The sequence below is a fragment of the Phyllostomus hastatus genome, unplaced genomic scaffold, assembly GCF_019186645.2.
Source record: "Phyllostomus hastatus isolate PE091 unplaced genomic scaffold, TTU_PhHast_1.1 phas_contig_86, whole genome shotgun sequence".
In the NCBI taxonomy this organism is placed as follows: Eukaryota; Metazoa; Chordata; class Mammalia; order Chiroptera; family Phyllostomidae; genus Phyllostomus; species Phyllostomus hastatus.
In genome coordinates this window covers 94981915-95000748 of record NW_025333977.1, presented here as the reverse complement: position 1 = coordinate 95000748, position 18834 = coordinate 94981915, and the positions used below count along the sequence as shown (strand labels likewise).

At 34.6% G+C, this 18834-nt stretch overlaps 1 protein-coding gene across 12 annotated transcripts in view; it reads left to right on the top strand.

Moving 5' to 3' along the window:
- Positions 1–18834, top strand: part of DLG1 (discs large MAGUK scaffold protein 1) — a 280465-nt gene that overhangs the window by 17188 nt on the left and 244443 nt on the right. For all 12 annotated transcript variants that reach the window (XM_045850849.1, XM_045850859.1, XM_045850858.1 and 9 more), the window contains exon 4: positions 4936–5102. In XM_045850849.1, the coding sequence (XP_045706805.1) occupies positions 4936–5102 (167 nt within the window). The remainder of the gene's footprint in view (positions 1–4935; positions 5103–18834) is intronic.

The window sequence follows — 18834 nt, the reverse complement described above, 5'->3', positions numbered from 1 at the left end:
GGAACTTCAGCTGCTGCCTGTGGACCATGTGAGTTTAGGCCAGACTTCTTTTATCTCCTCCATACTTTTCCCAGTCACGTTGTGGTGAAGTGATTTCTTCTGTCTGTCGTTATAAGGCTTCTCTCCAGTTAATGTTCAGTTGGTTATTCAGGATGATTTCTCTACAATTCAGTTGTATTTCCAGATTGGTCCCAGTAGGTTTGTGTAGCTTCCACTTACTCTTCCGCTATCTTGGATATTTTAATAGGCTTTTGATGTAATTTGTTAAATTACCTTTAGAAACATACACGTTTTTTTTGAGGCAGATTGTGGAAGGATAACTAATTTACCTTCAACAATATGGAATATTGTTTATCTTTTTAATATTTTCTACTCTGACATATAGGCTATATACATTTAGTCATTTTCATGTTTTATTGTGTATTTTTTTTATTAAATAGCCAGTGACATAAGGATTTTCTTACACCGTTCTTTTTCATTTCTTTTATGAATTATTTTTGTCATTTGCCCCTCCCCTCATCTTATTTTTTAGTATAAATCTAATTGCCATTTAAGTTGTAATTAGCTTTCTTGTTTTTCATTTATCTTTAAACTTTTATTTAAAAGCCACACAGGTATGTTTATATGTTGTTAGATTTACCAATTGTGTGTGTGTGTGTGCGCATGTGTGCACGCACTTTCTTCTCTTGGTACCAAGCTTAGAAAGACTTTCCTACCCCAAAGTTATTAAAAACATTTACTTGTATTTAAATTATTTCATGGCTTCTATTTTTAACATTTAAATCTTTAATATCTTTGAAATAATTTTAAAATAAATTATATTCCTTTTTAAATAAAATTTGTTACTTATGCTCTCTTAACATTTTTAAAAATTATCAGACTTTAGTTTTTTTCAGCAGATTTAGGTTTACAGAGAAATTGAGTGGGAAGTATAGAGTTCTCATGATCATCATCCTCCCTCCCATTTTCCCTATTATTAATAACTTGCATTAGTGTAGTACATTTGTTACAGTTGATAAGCCAGTATTAATATATTGTTATTGCCCTGGCCAGTGTGGCTCAGCTGGTTGGAGCATCATCCTATAACTGAAAGGTTGTGTGGTTTGATTCCCAGTCAGGGTACATACCTAGGTTATAGGTTCAATCCCTGGTCCAGATACATATGGGTGGCAACCAATTGATGTTTCTCACACCTATGTTTTTCTTCCAAAAAGCAATGAAAAATGTCCTCTGGTGAGGATAAAATAATTTTTTAAAGTATGTATTGTTATCCTCTACTGTTCATTATTTACATTAGGGTTCACTCTTTGTGTTATACATTGATAAACTTGACATACACATTTGTTGCTTTGATAAAAGTATCCAATATTATAGTATCATGCAGAATAGTTTCACTGCCGTAAAAAATCTTTTGTACTCCACCTGTTCATTTCTTTCTACCTCCCCATGAACCCCTAGGAACTAAGGATCTTTTTATTTTCCATAGTTTTTCAGAATGTCATATAGGTGGAATGTCATAATATGTAGCCTTTTAGATTGATTTCTCTCACTTAGCAGCATGCATTTAAGGTTTCTCTATGTCTTCTCATGGGTTGATAGCTCATATCTTTTTTTTTTTAAGACTGTATTGCCCTGACTGGTGTGGCTCGGTTGAGCATTGTCCCACAAAGCAAAAGGTCACTGGTTCAATTCCCAGTCAGAGCACATGCCTGGGTTGCAGGCCAGGTCCCCAGATGGGACATGTGCAAGAGGCAACCAATTGATGTTTCTCTGCAACTGATTGATGTTTCTCTCACACATTGATGTTTCTCTTCCTCTGTTTCTCCCTTCCCCCTCTCTAAAAGTAAATGAATAAAATCTTAAAACAAAAATTAAAAGGACTCTAAGAGCACTTTTAGGTTGACAGAAAAATTGAGAGAAAGGTACAGAGATTGCCCATATATTAGGTTGGCTAAAAAGTTTGTTACCTTTTTTTCTGTACAGTGGCTCTAGTAGTACTTAGTTGTCTTTAACTTCATTCAAAACAATTTTGTTAGACTATATTATAACAGCTGTCATATTAGTGTGCATTAAAAAAGTATCGAAATTGGTGAATTTTGTGGAGCCATTTTAATATTGAAGATGGAAGAAAATATTCAACATTTTCAATGTATTATGCTTTATTAATTCAAGAAAGGTAAAAATGCAACCGAAACACAAAAACAGTTTGTGCAGTGTTTGGAGAAGGTGCTGTGACTGATTCAACATGTGAGAAGTAGTTTGCAAAGTGTCCTGGTACTGTTGACACTTCACCAAATAATACTTTGCTGTGGGGCTGTCTTATGCATTGGAAGATATTTAGCAGCACCCCTGGCCTCTACCCACTAGAAGCCAATAGTGGGAGATAGCTGACATACTCAAAATATCTGAATTGATAAAGTTATTGGCAAAAATGAAAAATCTTTTATTATGGAAAAAATGTAATGGACTTTTTGGCCAACTCAATACTTCCTGCCACTACACATACATAGCCTCCCCATTATCAACATCCCCACCAGAAAGTATATTTGTGCCAGCTGACGAACTTCCGTGGACACATCATTATTGCCCAGAACCTTTTGTTTACCTTAATGTTCACTCTTGGTGTTGCATATTTTATAGGTTTGGACAAATGTATAATGACACACATATCCACCATTATAATATCACATAGAGTAGTTTCACTGTCCCATAAATCCACTGTACTCTACCATTCATCCCTCTCCTACCTCCAGCCCCTGACAGTCACTGATCTTTTTGACTATCTTCATAGTTCCCGCCTTTTTAAGGATGTCATATAGTTGGAATTACACAATATGTAGCCTCTTCATATTGGCTTCTTTCACTTAGTAATATACATTTAAGTTTCCTCCACATCCTGTTATAGCTTGGTAGCTCTTTTTCTTGTTAAGATTGTCTGGGTATACCACAGCTTTTCCATTCACCTATTAAATTATGTCTGGGTTGCTTCCAGGTTTTCGCAGTTATGGATAAAGCTGCTACAAATATTTGTGTATGGATTTTTGTGTGGCCATTTAAATTTTCAGTTTATTTGGTAAATAACAATTGCTGGATTGTATGTATGGTAAAAGTGTGAGAGTATGTTTAGCTTTGTAACATACCACCTAACTCTTCCAAAGTGGGTGTGCCATTTTGCATTCCTACTGGCAATGAATGAGAGTTCCTGTTGCTCCATATCCTTGTCAGCATTTGTTGTTGTCACTGTTCTGTATTTTTACCATGTTAATAGATGTACAGTAATAGCTCATTATTTTAATGTGCATTTCTCTGATGACGTGTTATTTTTTCTTGTGCTTATTTGCCATCTGAATATCTTTTTTGTTGAGGTGTTTGTTAAGGTCTTAATATTTTTTCCATTAAATCAAATATTATTTTATCATAGATTAACGATGTTGCCTGTATTAAATTATTACACATTCTTTAGTCTGTGCTTAGACATCCTACTCTGATCCTGAGCTAGTACTGTCTTATTTCTCTAGTTTGAGAATGTTTCATGGTTTGTGAGTTTCTCTGTTCAGGATAATGTCACTTGTCACTTAATGCTGGAAAACTTTTTTCTTAGCCCCATTGGAGGATATTTCTGGAATTCTGTACATCCCTTCCTCTCAGTGTTTGCAAACTTTAAATTCTAGCAAGAAAATAACAAAGGTGAATGAAAACTTTTCACTTCAAAATAAATTTTACTTAGATTTCGAGACTTGAGAAACATGTGATCTGAGAGATTAAAAAATTTTTGTTTTGTTATAGGAATGATTCTTCTCTGTTCATAGGACTTGCATTTCTGCTTGTACTCAGGTTTTTCTGTTGTAGCTTTCTGACCTTGTAATTTAGATCTGTGTTCAGGAACTGTACTGGTAGGAAAAATGAAGATTAGAGTGTGGTAAAACTGATCCAGTAGGCTCAAGAAAATTAATATTTTCAATTCTGAGTCAACTAAAGGGTAGTTTTTCTCCAATACATGTTTTAGAATTTCTGCATTTTCTTGTTTTCTCTTCATGCTTGCTTTACTGCATCATTTTCAAAGGAAATAACTTTTTTCAGGGTAGTAAATAAAAGTATAATCAATCATTTTAATTATATCTCTGCTATATATCTGGGTAAGGTATATGGATTTTCAGATGAGTATGATATTATGCTTGTCTGTTACAATCATTTTGACTACTGTATTCTGCCATTTTCTTTACATTTTCATATTTAAGATTTAGGTTGAGATTTAAATGTTTGCATATGTTTATTGAAGGATTCTGTCATTTCACACTGGTTAGTAAATGTGGTAATTCCTGATAAAATAGTAATGAGAGATGTGACTATTAAAATGTTATTTTGCTCTGGTTACCTTTTCTAGTATAAATATATTTTATATGAGTAACCATTATTATTGACATTGAATATTGAAACATTTAAAATGACTTATATAAGCCAGATTGAGAAATTCCCATTGTTTATCAAAGAAATGGTTAATGACTCATGTATGCCAACTTTATAATAATATTAGCTGCTGCCTGTTAGGAGCTTATTATGTGCCATTGTACATGTTACATGTATTACACTCAGTCCTTGTAACAGTTCATAATGATAAGAGGCATGCTATTAGAGGTTAATTAACTTGTCTAACTAAACATGTAGCCGGTGGGTAAAGGAATAGGGATTTGAACTCAGAACTGACTTTGAAGTATAAAAATTTTACATTGATTTTACACTGTGCCTTCAGGTTCTGATATGCTTATGATATAACAAAATTAGAAAATATTTACTGTGTAAGTATAATATAAGGTTAGACTTACTTTACTAATCTATAGTTAAAATTTTTGCTTTTGGGTTATGTTGTTTTAGTAATGTGTAGTTTAATTAGAAAATAAAAATACTTTTCTTATTTATTTCTTTTCTCATCTCTAGATATTCAAGAATTTTATGAAGTGACCTTACTGGATAATCCAAAATGTATAGATCATACAAAGCAGTCAGAACCAATACAACCTGTGAATACTTGGGAAATTTCCAGCCTTCCAAGCACTACTGTGACTTCAGAAACACTGCCAAGCAGCCTTAGCCCTAGTACAGAGGTGAGATAAAAGTATTTTTCCTTAAGCTATTTTTCAGTGATCACTTTATTGGGGCCACTAAGTTTTTTTGTTTTATTAAAATGGATATTTAGTGGAAATATCATTTATAATGGAATGCAGAGGATGGGATTAAAAGTATGTTTGAAAAGAAAAGCTTACAATCTCTGGTGCCTCTGTCTTAAAATGTGAATGATTTGAGGTCTGAAATACTTGCTTCATACTATTAAAAAATACTTTGCATGCTAGATATGAATGAGGCTCTATCTGTGTGATAATTAGGTAGAAACTGTACTTGAAAAAAGTTTGTCTCTGGTAGTCTCTCTCAGAAATTAAATATGGTTTTGTAGTCTTGAGCAGTTTAGTTGCTACATTTATTGCAAGGATTCTGTTTATTGGCCTGAAGAACTGCATTATTAAAACTCATTAGAGACTGATTATCACAGACACTGGCCTGCAGTGTCTGCAGCGTTATGGATGAGATACGAGATAAATTCACATGGACTATCGAGTCCTGTGGAGGAGAAGGGACAGCATGGCCACTCTCTTGAGGGGAGAGCGCCTTGGAGCAGCCTGGCCACTCTCTCAAGAGGAGAGCGTGCTAACCCTTGCCTTGACCGGTTTTTATTGGGTTTCAATTTGCCCAGGAATACCGGTAAAGTTCATTAATCATTGTCAGGCAGTAAAGATCAAACAATAGATAGCATACAAAGAACTACGAGGGCCTATTCTGAGTCAGGATCTGCTAGCTACAGAACTTTGGGAAACAAACTCATTTCCTGCTCGGACCCTTAACATTTAATTGAGAGCATTCTTAGCAAAGCAGGTTTCACAGGATTTTACGTATTCTTTCTCAGGCCTGATCACCTGGATAACCCACCCTTTCTAGCACAGGGCTGCGCTGCCTCTGTCATTGTTTCAGGCTTAAGTCAGGCAGGGGAAGTAAGGCAGCCAAGAGAATAGGAGACTTCTCGCAGACAGAATGCAGACTCAGGCTATGTCAAAGCTGAGGGGCGAGGGTCCATCACCCCCTTTTGCTGTAGCCCCCCAAGTCCTTCCCTGGGGCCTCCCTGTGATTGTGCCTGTCTTAGGTCATCCCCCCAACCTAGGGAAATCTTACCTGTCATTGGCTAACCGATCAAGCATTGGGGCCAGTTATGGATGAAGTACAAGGAGCAGAGGCAACGCTCCTGCCAGGAAGATAAGCTTTGTCTGCTTAGTGGCTTATGGTCCGAAGGTCACTCACTCAGCCTTAGCCATTGAGGGGGTTACAGCTTCTGAAACCAGGCAGGGCGGTTCCCAACAACTGATCAGTAAATCTAAAGGTCAGCATTGGTTTCTATATTTTCCTGTAATTAAAACTGTCTATTTGTTGAGTTTTCATAACCATTTTCATAATATTCTTTTTGTTACATATTGTTGCTGGTAGAGCTAGATATGACTTAACAGAGTTATGAAGCATTTTGTAATGAAGATTCTGAGAAACATTAGTCATTCAGAGGTGGTCATCTGACTGAATGTGATTCTAGTCCCTTCTAGTTGGTACTACAGAAGTGCCTAGAAAATTGAACCAGCTTATGTTAGGTATATAATAAATTAGGGACAAGTAGTGGTAGACAGCAACCAGATAGCCCTTTGGTAATGAAGGAAAGAGTTTCTCATTTATGTTAAGTAACAGAACAGCATTTTGGAGGAAGAAAAATCAGAAAATATTTGATCTCTCTCCTTCATTTTAAAGATTAGGAAACTAAGATCCAGAAGAAAATAGCTTATTGAGCTAGTTTGGGAAGGTCTGCCTTTGGATTTCAGACCTCTTAAAACCCAATTCATAGTTCTCTTTACTAATCCTGGTATGTACTTATATTTCTTTGATTCTAGTTAGTATTTTCTGTGTATCTTTATTTTCCTCTTATTTTTCATCACTTTCTCTTGGTTCATTTCAGTTTCCATTCCCTTTAGTTGATAGATCATTTGTGCTTATGATGATCCATTTCAAATAGATTTTAAACTGTTAATCAGTAGTAGAGTTTCTATTTCACATTTATGGTGATTGTAGGTTAAAAAATGCTTATGTTAGAAACACGTTAAATTTTAAGAGAATTGACTTTCTTACTCAGTTCTTTACTAATTTTTTCAATTATCTGATTTATGTAGTTGAGCTCTGATTATAAAGCATAGAGCTCTTATAGTTGATTTACCTATTTTTAGGTAATGGCTGGCTCACTGTAACCAGTAAAAGTAAATTTTTATTAAGGCTAAATAAGTGGACAGTTCTAAAAGCAATTAGTAGGCATTCCATCCCACCCAAAATGTCCATGGAGACCTTTGGTCTACGAGTACTTTTGTTTCTTCTATTTCTTCTCATGTAGTAAAATTAATACTATTTATTATTAGAGTGATATGATCATATCCCATTTTCTTACAATTTTTTTGTTTTTGGTGTATGTGTCCTTTAAACAGATACTTAGTGATATGTTTGAAATAATATTTGCTTAATACCAATCGTGGCTTCTGGGTGATGAGGATTTTCTTCTTACTTACCCTTTAATTAAAAAGATAAGAAGTATGTGTCATTTTATAAAAGCAAACCTAATTCTAAAGTAAGTGTGTTACTTTTAGAGACTGTAAGGAAGAGTATTTGAAAGGAAGCAAGATGCAAGAAGGAGTAGAAGAAATTGCCTAATCTAATGAGAATTTCCAACAGAAAAGGATGCACTATCTTGTCTTAGTCATTTAGGGCTGCTATAACAGAATTCCATGGACTGGGTAGCTTATAAACAACACAAATTTATTTTAGACAGTTCTGGAGGCTGGGAAGTCTAAGATCAACTCACCAGCAGGTTCAGTGTCTAGTAAGAACCCACTTCCTGATTCATAAATGGCCAGCCATCTTCTCCCTGTGTCCTCACATTGAGGAAAGGTGGGGTGAGGGAGCATTTTGGGCTCCACCTTCATGACCTAATTACCTCCCAAAGACCCCCCCGCCCCCAATACCATTGCACTGGGGCTTAGGATTTCAACATTTGAATTTGGGGGGATACTTAAATTTAGTCTATGGCAATCCTATTCCTGACAATATAGTTACATTCAAGTGAATCAAAGATTCAAAGGGGAAAAATGAAATTATAAAAATAAATTTTCTGTGATATTTAGGGTAAGAAAAGCTTTTCTAAGCATGACAAAGAAAACCCAGAAAAACTGAAAGATTAAGAATGCTGACTTTGTAGAATTTCTTTGTGGGCTTCACAAAGTTTGATTGTTTTAACTTTGTAGAATGTCTATAGTTTGGGAGATAAGATAAACAAATGAGAAATGATAAACTGGGGGAAAGTTGTCACATTTATAAAAGGGGGTAATTTCCAACCCTCTCAAGACCTCTTTATAGATCAATAAGAAAAAAAGCCAACAAACTTGAGATGATGACATAAAGTACAAAAAAGCAAGTAAATTACTATCTAATTAAAACATTCAATGTTAATATTAGCAGAATTCTCTAGAAAATAAGTGAACTTTCTCAGTGTTTTTTTCTTTAAAATTTTTTCCTCAACTCTGGTATGTATCTGTTGAATAATATTTCTGATTTTAAAAGTTTAGTTTAAAAACGAATAAAATGTTATCTGTTTTCAAACAGGAAAAAAGCCAACATTAGGTAAATGACCAAAGAATATGAATGGGCTATTCAGAGAAAAATAAACACGTTTGGGCCAGTAAGCCTATGAAGAGATGACCAACCTCATTTTTTAAAAATGCAAATTGACAATGAGAATATTTTTAACTAATTTGTCAAAGATTAGTTAAAGTGAGGAAACAGAAACTCCTATACTGTTGGTAGGAAAATACAGTAGTGCAACCTTTTGGAAAAAGTATATACTCATATCCTTTGACCTAGCATATGTTACAAATTGTTAATATATATTAAAAGATTACCTATATGTACACACACACGTTCATTGCAGTGTTATTTTTGATATTAGTAAAAAACCAACAGGGAAAAATCTAAATGTTTCATTAAGAAACTGGATAAACACAGTATGGTGTAGCCACCTAATGCAATATAAATAGCAGGCATAAAAATATCTATATATCCATTATGTGTTATTAAATGATTGAAAGCAAGTTGCATATCAACTGGTGTTATAATGTATAACTGTAAAAACAGTGAGAAGTCAGCTGTGTCTGGAAGAATACACACTTAATCTGCTTTCAGTAATGTACTTGTTTTCAGTTGTTCCTGCTATCTCCAGGCTACCTGTTTCAGCCCTTCTGAGTTCATCTTCAAGGGAGGGAAATTATCCAAGCAGTGTAGTGAGGGCATCTCCATTCCATTTTTTGCTTTGTGATTTAAAGCTTTAAAACAGGGGTGTCCAACCTTTTGGCGTCTCTGGGCCACACTGAAAGAAGAGTTGTCCTGGGCCACACATTAAATACACAAACACCAATGAAAACTGATGAGCAAAAAAAAGTTCTGTGCATAATTTTTGTGATATCCGCCACCACAGATAAGCAAAAATGTCCTCATGTAATACCCTAGTTATACAGTGGCCCTTTTAATAATTTTTTAAAAATCGTCAAGCAGGTCCCAAGTACATGATCACTAATAAAGAAAATGTACATATCTCAGTAATAAAACGTTATTGGTTTTTTAAACTATTTTTTATTATAAAAGTAAAAAAGGGCAACATAAAACTAGTGAGATGTTTGACATTTTGTATTTGAGAAACTAGTGCATCAGTATCTGATTTGATAAAAGTAGTTGCAGTTCTCAGTGAGTTCTCAAGACGTTCATCAGATATTTTGGTTCTAATTTTACTCTTAATGTATGTCATTCTTAAAAGTAGTTGCCCACAAATGTAGCTGCTGCCAAATAGCGATGACATGAATAAGGCGTAAGGGATATCAGTCTCTGGGAAGATAGGACCTATGAAAGTCCAGTAAAGAGGCACTATGAAATATTTCTTTTAAGTTGAATGTCAGGTTGCAGCTCTATGCATTCCATTTGAAAATTGGCAGGTAACATATTAATGTCGACTGAAAATGGAGTTGTAAATATAGCAAAATATTGATTATTTTCCCAGAAATCTTGAAATCTGTTTTCAGATTTTTATGTCAGATTGAAAAGCAAGGCTGTGTATTTTTTGCTGAATGCAAGACTGTTTAGCCAATGTGTCAAAATGCATAAAATTGTTTGCCTTAATCTGAGCCTGTCATAATTTCAGTTTCATTTGGAACACTGTTACGGTTTGAAACACGGTATTGATAAGTTGGTTTTCACCTTGAAGATGGATGTTTAACTCATTTAACTGAGCGGTTAAATCCACTAAAAATGCTAAATCTGTAAGCCAGTTTTCATTGTCAAGTTCCAGCACAAATTTGATTTTTGATACCATACATGATTTGATAACATGTTGCAAATCATAAAATCTTTTCAATATTTGGCCTCAACTTAGCCCTTTTACTTCCAAAAAGTAAATGATGTTGCCTTAGTCAGCATCAACACTTTTAAGGAATTCCTGGAATTGACAATGATTCAACACCAGTCTTGGTGGTGATTTGCATGATGTTATCCATTTTTAAAGATTTTGTGCGTAAATTTTCTTGATGTATTATGCAGTGCTACTTCATCAAACGTGAGTTTTGGGCAGCAAATCCATTGTCTTCTATTAATTTCACAAGTCTCTCTCTGAGTTTTAGGTGACAGTGGTTTATCTGCCATTGCCAGGGCACCATCAGTAACTTCCAGATACATTGACAATGGACAAAGAAAATCACTTGAACATCTTTTTTACTGCTTTGTATAAATCTCTTGATTTAGTTTTGTCTTTTAATGGTACTAAAGAAACCATTTCTTCAGTGACATTACATTCATCATCAATACCTCTAATAAAAATGGCAAATTGAGTCGTATCTGTAGCATCAGAGACATCATCCATTGCCAAAAGCATAAAATCTAAAATTAGCAATTTTACTCAAAACTTCGATAGATTTTCCAGTTTCTTCCGTTTGCCTGGCTATAGTCTGGTGAGACAAACTGATTTTAGAAATATCCCCCTTTTTTTCAGAGCAGATCATACCTGCCACTCTTTCTATACATTGCTTAATAAACTCACCATCAGTAAATGGTTTTTTGATTTTTTTGCTATTAAATATGCTACCACATAACTAGCTTTTACACTAGAATCTGCCTGAGTTGTAATTTTTTGAAAAAACTTTTGTTGAGAAGACAGGCTTTTTTCAGTCCTGCTATTTAGTCCTTTCAACACAATCCTTCATACACATTGAATTTGACAACATGTTTTTGCATGTAATGCCTTTTCTTTTTTTTTTTATTTTAAAGATTTTATTTATTTATTTTTAGAGAGGGAAGGGAGGGAGATAGAGAGAGAGAGAAACATCCATTTGCGGTTGCTGGGGGTCATGGCCTGCAACTCAGGCATGTACCCTGACTGGGAATTGAACCTGTGACACTTTGGTTTGCAGCCCACGCTCAATCCACTGAGCTACGTCAGCCAGGTAATGCCTTTTCAAATGATACAGTCTTTGAAAACTTTCACAAATTCCCTACAAATTAAGGAGAGTGTCTTACTGTTTCCCTCAATAAAAAAGTCATCTGTCCACTTTTCATTGAACAATCTTCCTTCATCCATAATTTTGGGGGGGGGGTCCCTTTTTTTTTTTTTTTTTTGGAGATGTTGTAGAAGCCATGCTGGGATTAAAAAATAATAATAGCTAGGGGACTTTATTTACTTTTATTATGGAAGGGAAGGGAAAAATTTACTTTTATTATGGAATTTCCTGTTCAATTAATTGACAGGAAAATAGAAAGCAAGGTCTTGGATGTTCCATAGCCCTCTTGCTGCCATTGCAAGGGGAGATGGAGGGCTGATTGTAAAGTGTGGTAGGTACTTCCATGCTGCCAAGGTGTCGAAGTACCTTTAATAATGAAGTAAGTAACACTAAATGCCTAACATTGCAATACTAGGTTGAAATATTGATGATTACTGCCTCGCTAAGTCACCACAAGCACATGTAACATCTGATGGTATCAATTCTACCGTCTGCTCTTGGAAGATAACACATTGGAAACTGACACTGCTATAAAACTGAAGCCACACATGCATACAAATAGCGAGAGCATATGTATGTTTATTTTATGTGACATCACGACACATAATCACAAAAAGATCTGATGTTTTAAGTAAATTTACAATTTTGTGTTGGACCGCATTTTATAGCCATCCTGGGTCCATCTACTTTACTTTAATTTGAATAGAATTTTAGGGATAATAGAGCTTAAAGCATATATTTAGTCTACTAGGTTTTCATTTCAATGTTTAGAAGACCTCAGACATTTACAAATTATGAAGTACTCTGTAGTATTTGTACGTAAAGGTACACAATCATAAATATATAGCTTGTGTCCCTGAGAAACCATATATCCAAGAAAAGAAAGGGAAAGAATTTATCTACTGGCAGCAGTTTCCCTGTACTTCAGGGATGTGGATTTGTGCGTCTAAGGGATATGGTTTTCTATTTGGTGGTTAACAGGAAAGTCCCAAGTGTGGAGGTGAGAGGAGGTAGACAAGAGTCCAGAGGCACAAACTGTTGCTAAGGCTGTTCAGGGTAAAAGGCAGATGTGAAGATTTGGGGGTAGACCCTGGAATGGGTCAGTAGGGCACATGCTAAATCTGGTAGTGTCTCTGCCCGCTTACAATCTAGTGGAATAGCCCTCCCACGTTTCCGTCCCTTTAAATGACTTTATTTTGAAGAGACCAGCCAGGTACTTTATAGAATACCACACATTCTGCAGTATTTGTTTAGTTTGTTGCCTCATGATACTTAAGTCATTCCACTAAGCCCTGTACTTCTGGCAACAAGAAGTTAAATGTAAATGTTGATTAGACTCATTTTCGGTAAGCAGACTTTATGGTGATATATTGTACTTCATACTGTATCACATCAGGAAACACACAGTATCAGGTTATTTTACTTGTGCTGATCTTTGATTACTTAAAGGTGGGTTACCTTCAAATCCTCCACTGTATAGGTATGCTTTTCTCCTTGTAGTTATTGAGTATCTATGGGGTAATAATATCAGCACCTTGTATTGAGTATATTTTTACCTGATTCATTAATGATCCTTGCCTGAATCACTTCATTCTAAGTTTCAAAATGTTGATTTCCTTCCCTCATCTTATCATACCATTTCTATTTATTAGTTGATATTCTTCTGAGAAGGTACTTTTCCCCATCAACTGGGGATGAACCTTTTTTTCCTCCTAAAAAAACAAGATAGACTTTATATTTTCTTTTAAAAACTAGCTTTTAGGGTAGCATTTGTGCAGTAATCCCTTTCAAAGGTGGATAATAAGTTCTCTGCTTTTTCTTTTTTAAAAAACTATCACTGTATACTGAGAGATTTTTATTTATTTATTAAGTACTTTGTACCTTTCTTCTGGAACTTATATTTTACTGTTACTTGGGCCCTTTTTTAATCTTTTTAAAAATTGATTTTTAGAGAGACAAAGGGGGGAGAGAGGGAAGGAGGAGAGAAAAATTGATTTGTTGGTCCACTTATTTATGCATTTATTGGTTGATTCTCCTATGTGCCCTGAACCCACAACCTTGGTGTATCAGAATGACGCTGTAACCAACTGAACTACCCAGCCAGGGCCTGTTCTCTCTTTTGAAAAAATTACTATTTTGCAACAAATTGTGTTTATAGAAAATTAAAAGAATAGTAAGGTAAAGTGCTATTTTTATATTTTCTTGCTCTCTGTATATATGCATACATATATAAACACATACTAAAAATTCTGCTTTAGTATAAACACATACTAAAAAATGTCTGCAATTTGCTCTCACAATCCATTTGAGAGCAAATTGCAAACATGACCCTTTTCAATACTTAAGCATGTTTCTCCTTTGAACAAGGATAGTCTCCTAAAATTTTTTTAATTTTATTTTTTATGAACATTTCTAATATTTTTAAATATATATTTTTAAATATCTTATTTATTTATTTTTAGAGAGGGGAGGAAGGAAGGGAGGGAGGGAGGGAGAGAGAGAGAGAGAGAGAGAAAGAGAAATGTGCAGTTGCTGGGGGTCATGGCCTGTAACCCAGGCATGTACCCTGACTGGGAATCAAACCTGCGACACTTGGGTTCTCAGCCCACGCTCAATCCACTGAGCTACACCAGCCAGGTCTAATAACATTTTGTATGTAATTATTAGACTGAGGAAATTTAAAATTGATCAGTGCTATTGTCTGTGTAGTGCTGTTATCAGTCCCATGTTCATATTTAGTAGATTTCTTATCTAGGGTACCATCTATCTTATACAATATTACTGAAGCAGAATTCCACTTTAGTTCTGACAAAATTTTACACTACTTCATGAATTGTTACAATTTTGAATCCTTGCCTTCAAAATTATTGACAGTCTAATGTACTGGTGGTCAGCTCCTTTTCCCATTTCCTTTATCAGTGTCCTCAAGGTTCTTTTCCTTATTTGTGATGTTTTATTTCTCTAGTAGAATGTCTGTCTTTCAAGGACCAATACATCCCGGAGACATTAGTCTGAACCTCCTCTCCCATCACCAAATTTACAGTGTTGTCTCATTTAATTCCAGTTTTTAAGCAATGTTATAAAAACTTAAATGTACAAGATTTGAAATAAGGCACAACCTCTATGCAAAGCCCCTGTAATTTAAAATTTCTTCAAGACCAAAACTGGTAAGTGTACTAAATGAATTGTACATGAGATGTCTCCAAGTGGATTTTTCAGGTTTACAGCATAGTTGTTAGACATTTATATAATTTACAAAGTGATTCCCCCCTGATAAGTCTAGTACCCACTTGGCATATAGTTTTCAGTAACTCATTTAAATAATTTTGTTTTATATCTTTATCTGTATCTGTTACTATCTTCAGTATTAGAGCAGTGATAGCTCCTCATGTGTTCTTAAAAGAAAATAATCACTATCTTTTTTTGGATTGCCAGAGTGATACATGCTCATTGTAAAAATTCCTAAGTTTATAGAAATATATCTTCAATTATGTGGAAGTCATCTTCTCAATAATAAAGTAGCTGGATCTCCAAAGTGAAGTCTAAGTTTGACAAATCATCAGGTGTTGGTAAGGACATTTCAGGTTGATGGATGATCAGAATGTGCAAATTCATTGTACAGTCATTGTCTGGACAACTTAATGTACATACATACCTTTTTTATTATGCTTCACTTTATTGTACTTGACAGATACTGTGTTCTTTACAAATTGAAGGTTTGTGGCAACTCTGTGTCAGGCAAGTGTCCCACCATTTTCCAACAACATTTGCTCACTTCCTGTCTCTCACATTTTAGTAATCCTCACAGTATTTCACACTTTTTCATTATTATTTTGTTATTGTACTGTGTGATCAGTGATCTTTTTAAAAAAATTTTCTAATTATGGTGGACATCTGATATTAGTTTCAGGTGTGCAACATAGTTGTTAGACATTTATATAATATACGAAGTGATTCTCCCCCCCCCCCCCATAAGTCTGGTACCCAACTGGCATCATACATAATTATTGTAATACTGTTGACTGTATTCCCTGTACATGCCTGTGACTATTTTATACTTCCCAATTTTTACTTCTTAATCCCTTCACCTTTTTTACACAGCCCCCCATCAGCCCTTCTGCCATCTGGCAACCATCAGTTTATTCTCTCTGAGTCTGTTTCTCTTTTGTTTGTTTGTTTATTTTGTTCTCTAGATTCTACTTATAAGTGAAATCATACAGGATTTGTCTTTCTCTGTCTGACTTATTTCACTTAGCATAATACCCTCTAGATCCATCCAGGTTGTTGTAACCCCATTATTTTTTAAGTATTTTTTCTGTTACCTTCCTCTTTTCTAGGGAGTCTAAATTAAATGATACTAGGTTAATTCAATTTGTCCCATAGCTCATTGATATGATTCATTTTTTCATTCTTTTTTTCTTTATAGGTTATACTTTGGACATTTTCTATGGCTATGTTTTCAGGTTTATTAATGTTTTCTTCTGAAGTGTCTAGTCTGTTCATCTCCTTTAGTCAGTTTTTCTTTTCAGACACTTTTATTTTTATCTCTAAAAGTTAGGTTCCTTCTTTATTTTCCATGTCTCATTAATATGCTCATACTTTCCTCTATCTTTATGAACATATGGGATAGATTTACAATAATTTTTAATGTCCCTGTGTACTAATTTTATCTGTCGTTTCTGGTCTGTTTTTATTTACTGATTTTTTTCTTTATGAGTTATATTTTCCTGCTTTATTATATACCTGGTAACTTTATTGGCAGTATGAATTGAACCTTTTGGGGGGGGCTAGCTATTTTTGTGTTCCTTTAAATATTCTTGAGACTCATTTTGGGATGCAGTTAAATTACTTGGAAAGAACTTTATCCTTTTGAAACTTGCTAAAATTTAAGGTTTTTTTAGTGTGACCAAGCAGCCTTTAGTATAGGGTTAATTTTGTTCTAGTACTGTGGCAATACTCTTCTGAGTACAGTACCCAGGACCCTGTATATTGTGGGTTTTCTAATTATTCTTGGTCCTTTGTGTGCTCTGGGGATTGTTTGACCTGCTTCTTTCCAGGGTTCTTTATCCAGCCTAAAGTTTCCTTCAGAACTAATCTGAATGTTTGAGGAGAACTCTGTATATCTGTGGAGCTCTTTTTATGCAGCTCTGTTCTTTCTGGTACCCTTCACTGTAAATTTTAGACACCCTGGCTTCCTGAATTTCTTAACTCTGTCCTTCCCACCTTCCATTGCTGGGCTTTGTTTAGTTTCTCCCTTCCTCTGCAGCCTGGAAGCTTTTTCCAGGCAGTTACATGAGGCATTTATGGGACTTACCTCATTTGTTTTTATTTTCACAGGATTGCTGTTTTGTACTTGCTTTGTTCAATATCTAAAAATTATTGTATGTTATTGGTCCACTTTGTTAGTTATTTTAATGCAAGAGAGTCAGTTTTGTTCCCCATTACTGTATGGTTTGAAACAATTGTCTATGTATAGCAAGCCATTGGTATTTTAAAATATTGTTAATTATGTGTCTGAATTAGGTGAGGAGTTACCATCCCAAAAGGCTTATATTTGAGACCCTATAAGTTGCTCCTATTTTGGGGTAATTTTTACATTACTTGGCACAGCAAATGACTGAGAAGAACACATTGCCTTGAAATATTCTTTGTGGCAGTTTGAATATTTATAAAAGATGCAATAAGTATAGAATTTAATGCAAATTAAATATTCATTTCTGAGTATGACTAAAACACTGCAAGTATTGGAAGCATTGGGAAAGATTAAAAAGGATACTAAACAGTAATATAGTAATTATATTATAGAGATTATAATGTATATCTATAGAACAAAAAGGGAAAATTGTCTTCCTACTATCTGAATAGTCAGGTGATATTTTAATACATGGATTCAAAAAGTGTATCATGTAAATAACTTAGATGGAAGTAAAATTGATTTTTGAGGTCAAAATGATTATATGAGTTAAAAAGTGGTGGTAGTTACAATGAAAATTTAACATTTAAGGTGAATGTGAAGAGTTTTACTGAAAGTATTCTCTGAGGTGGGTAGAATAAAATAATGTTTCAGGCATGATTTCAGTAGTATGTTGTTAAATATTTTTATGTTAAGTCAATTTAAAGTAGATATTTGATTATTTCATCTATGTTATAGGCTTATATTTGAGTTGGCAAAACTACTTTTAATAGTTTTTATTGGGAAAATGGAGTATCTAATTTTCAGGGGCATTTCAGACTGTTTTTAATTGTGTAATCACATATGGCTTAGATATTAGAAAGGCTGTTAATTAATTTAACAAATGTTTATTTGTTAAATAAATACTTATTATTTATTTATGCACCCCACCCCAAGTTGCTGGGGATGAAAGTAGTAAATACAAAATACGTTCTCGCCCTGGCTGGCGTAGCTCAGTGGATTGAGCGCGGCCTGGAAACCAAAGTGTCCCAGGTTCGATTCCCAGCCAGGGTACATTCCTGGGTTGCAGGCCATAACCCCCAGCAACCGCACATTGATGTTTCTCTTTCTCTCTCTCTCTCTCTCCCTCCCTTCCCTCCCTAAAAATAAATAAATAAAATCTTTAAAAAAAAAGTAAAAAAAAAAAATACGTTCTCAAGTCTTGCCCTGTTGGAGTTTTGAATCCAAATAATTCAGAAATTGAAACATGAATGTTATAAGTGGAAGGACTCTTACAAGCCATTGCAGGGTTTTTAAAAATATTATAAAAGGGGAAATTGAGACTCCTCAAAAGAAAATCACTGTTCAAATTTGCATAGTCTTCTGGCTCTTGGAAGAGTGATTTTTCAAACTCTATTGTTAAGAGGTCTGCTAAACTTAAGAATGCCTTTCTCACTGGGATAGACTTTTAGATATAATAGAAACTTCAGATAAAGACATTTCAGAATATATAGAAACAACTGAGTTTCACATACCTCTTCATTTTCCCTTACAGAAAGCAGTGCCTAGTCAGTACTTAGATACTATTTACATTGTTTTCAGTAATCTTCCTAAAAGTGATAAATTTTATTTAAGGAGTCATGTGCATTGAGTGAGCTTTTACTCTTTCATGTTGGGAGCAAATGATTTTTGAATAGCTGGGAAGAAGGGGATACTAAAGGATGTGTTCACCCATGATAAAATGTATTTCCGGTCATACCCCTCCACATCCCACCAAGC